The 1442-nt window shown below is 16.1% G+C and overlaps 1 protein-coding gene across 1 annotated transcript, besides 5 other annotated features; it reads left to right on the top strand.

The window, feature by feature from the left end:
• Positions 1 to 157: 157 nt before the first annotated feature.
• Positions 158 to 670, top strand: EDI_283660 (programmed cell death protein, putative; the record flags this gene model as incomplete). Its single annotated transcript, XM_001737363.1, has 1 exon — positions 158 to 670. The coding sequence occupies one exon, from the start codon at positions 158 to 160 to the stop codon at positions 668 to 670; it is 513 nt and encodes a 170-aa protein (XP_001737415.1).
• Positions 664 to 770: a sequence feature (AT_rich).
• Positions 771 to 947: a microsatellite.
• A 3-nt stretch (positions 948 to 950) lies between these two features.
• Positions 951 to 1084: a sequence feature (AT_rich).
• Positions 1085 to 1105: 21 nt separating this feature from the next.
• Positions 1106 to 1193: a microsatellite.
• A 44-nt stretch (positions 1194 to 1237) lies between these two features.
• Positions 1238 to 1389: a sequence feature (AT_rich).
• Between the last annotated feature and the right edge of the window lie 53 nt (positions 1390 to 1442).

Below are 1442 nucleotides of genomic sequence, written 5' to 3'. Positions count from 1 at the left end.
TGAGCAAGAAAGTATGAAAACACATAGAAACTATCATTTATGAAATAGAAGAGAAATAAACATTTGAAAGCATAGTGCAATAGAAGCTATCATGAGATGAAAAGAGTTAAAGAAAGTATATAATGAAGCATTAGAAGTATGTGATAGGAAGAAGATTATGCTTCATATGATTCATATTTATAAAGAAAAGAAAGAAGAAGAAGAGAAAATAATCAGAATAATATTTAAGAAAGTTAAAGGAAGTTGTAAAGTATATAAGAAATATTGTAAATTCATAATGAGAAATAATAGAGAAGAAGAAAATAAGAATACAATAAGTAAAGCAAAAACAACATTAGATAAAAAGAAAATGATAAGTTTAGAAATTCATATTGCACGATTAGAATATAAATATGGATCAGTTGATAAAGGAAGATCAATGTTTGAAGATATTTTAACAAATAATCCAAAACGACATGATGTTTGGAATATTTATATTGATATGGAGAAAGAAGTAGGAGAAGTAGGAGTAATACGAAGAATATTTGAAAGAATAGTTAAACAAAAATTAAATACTAAAACAATGAAAACATTCTTAACTAAATATTTAGAATTTGAAATAAAATATGGAGATGAAAGTAAACAAGAACATGTTAGAGATATTGCTAAATCATTTGTTTCAAGAAAATAAATTGATTGAATTTTTAATAAAAAGAAAATCATTTTATAATAAAATAAATAAATAAATATTTAAATTAAATTATCAATATAATTTTAATAATGAATTTATATTATTTTTATTATTTATTATCATATTTCTTATTTATTTTATTTATTCTTTATTTATATTCTTTTATTTTATTATTCTTTCTTTTATTTATTCTTTTTATTCTTTGTTTTTCTTTATATTCTTCTTTTCTATTATTTTTATTTTATTTCTTTCTTTATTTCTTTTTTGATTATTTATTCTGTTATTTATTTTATTTATATTGTTTCTATATTCATATTATTTTGTTTTGTTATTTGTAATTAATGATAAAATATTGAATAAAATATATAATTAATTATAATGAAAATAATATATTAATTTATTATTGATATTTATGAGAAATATTGAAATTATTCAATTGTTATTTTGATTTGAATTATTATTATCATTTTATTTATTATTATTTTTATTCTTTTATTTATTATTTTTATATTTGATTTCATTTAAATAAAATAGAAAAGAAATAAAGAAGATAAGAATAATGAAATGAAATTATTATTTAAAATTGTTTTGAAATATATTTTATATAAATTAGATGATAAATATATGTTTAATATTATAAAATATGTATTAATATTATAAATTATTTCAAATTGATTGATGAAATTAAAAAGAAAATATTAATTTACAATTTTATTTATGATTGAAAAAGTATAATTTCAATTAGATTAATAAGATTGATATTATTGTATTT

The sequence above is a fragment of the Entamoeba dispar genome, genomic scaffold, assembly GCF_000209125.1.
Source record: "Entamoeba dispar SAW760 scf_1105229460569 genomic scaffold, whole genome shotgun sequence".
NCBI lineage: Eukaryota > Evosea > Mastigamoebida > Endamoebidae > Entamoeba > Entamoeba dispar.
Note: the sequence above shows the minus strand (reverse complement) of the source record. Positions and strands in the feature narration are given on the sequence as shown.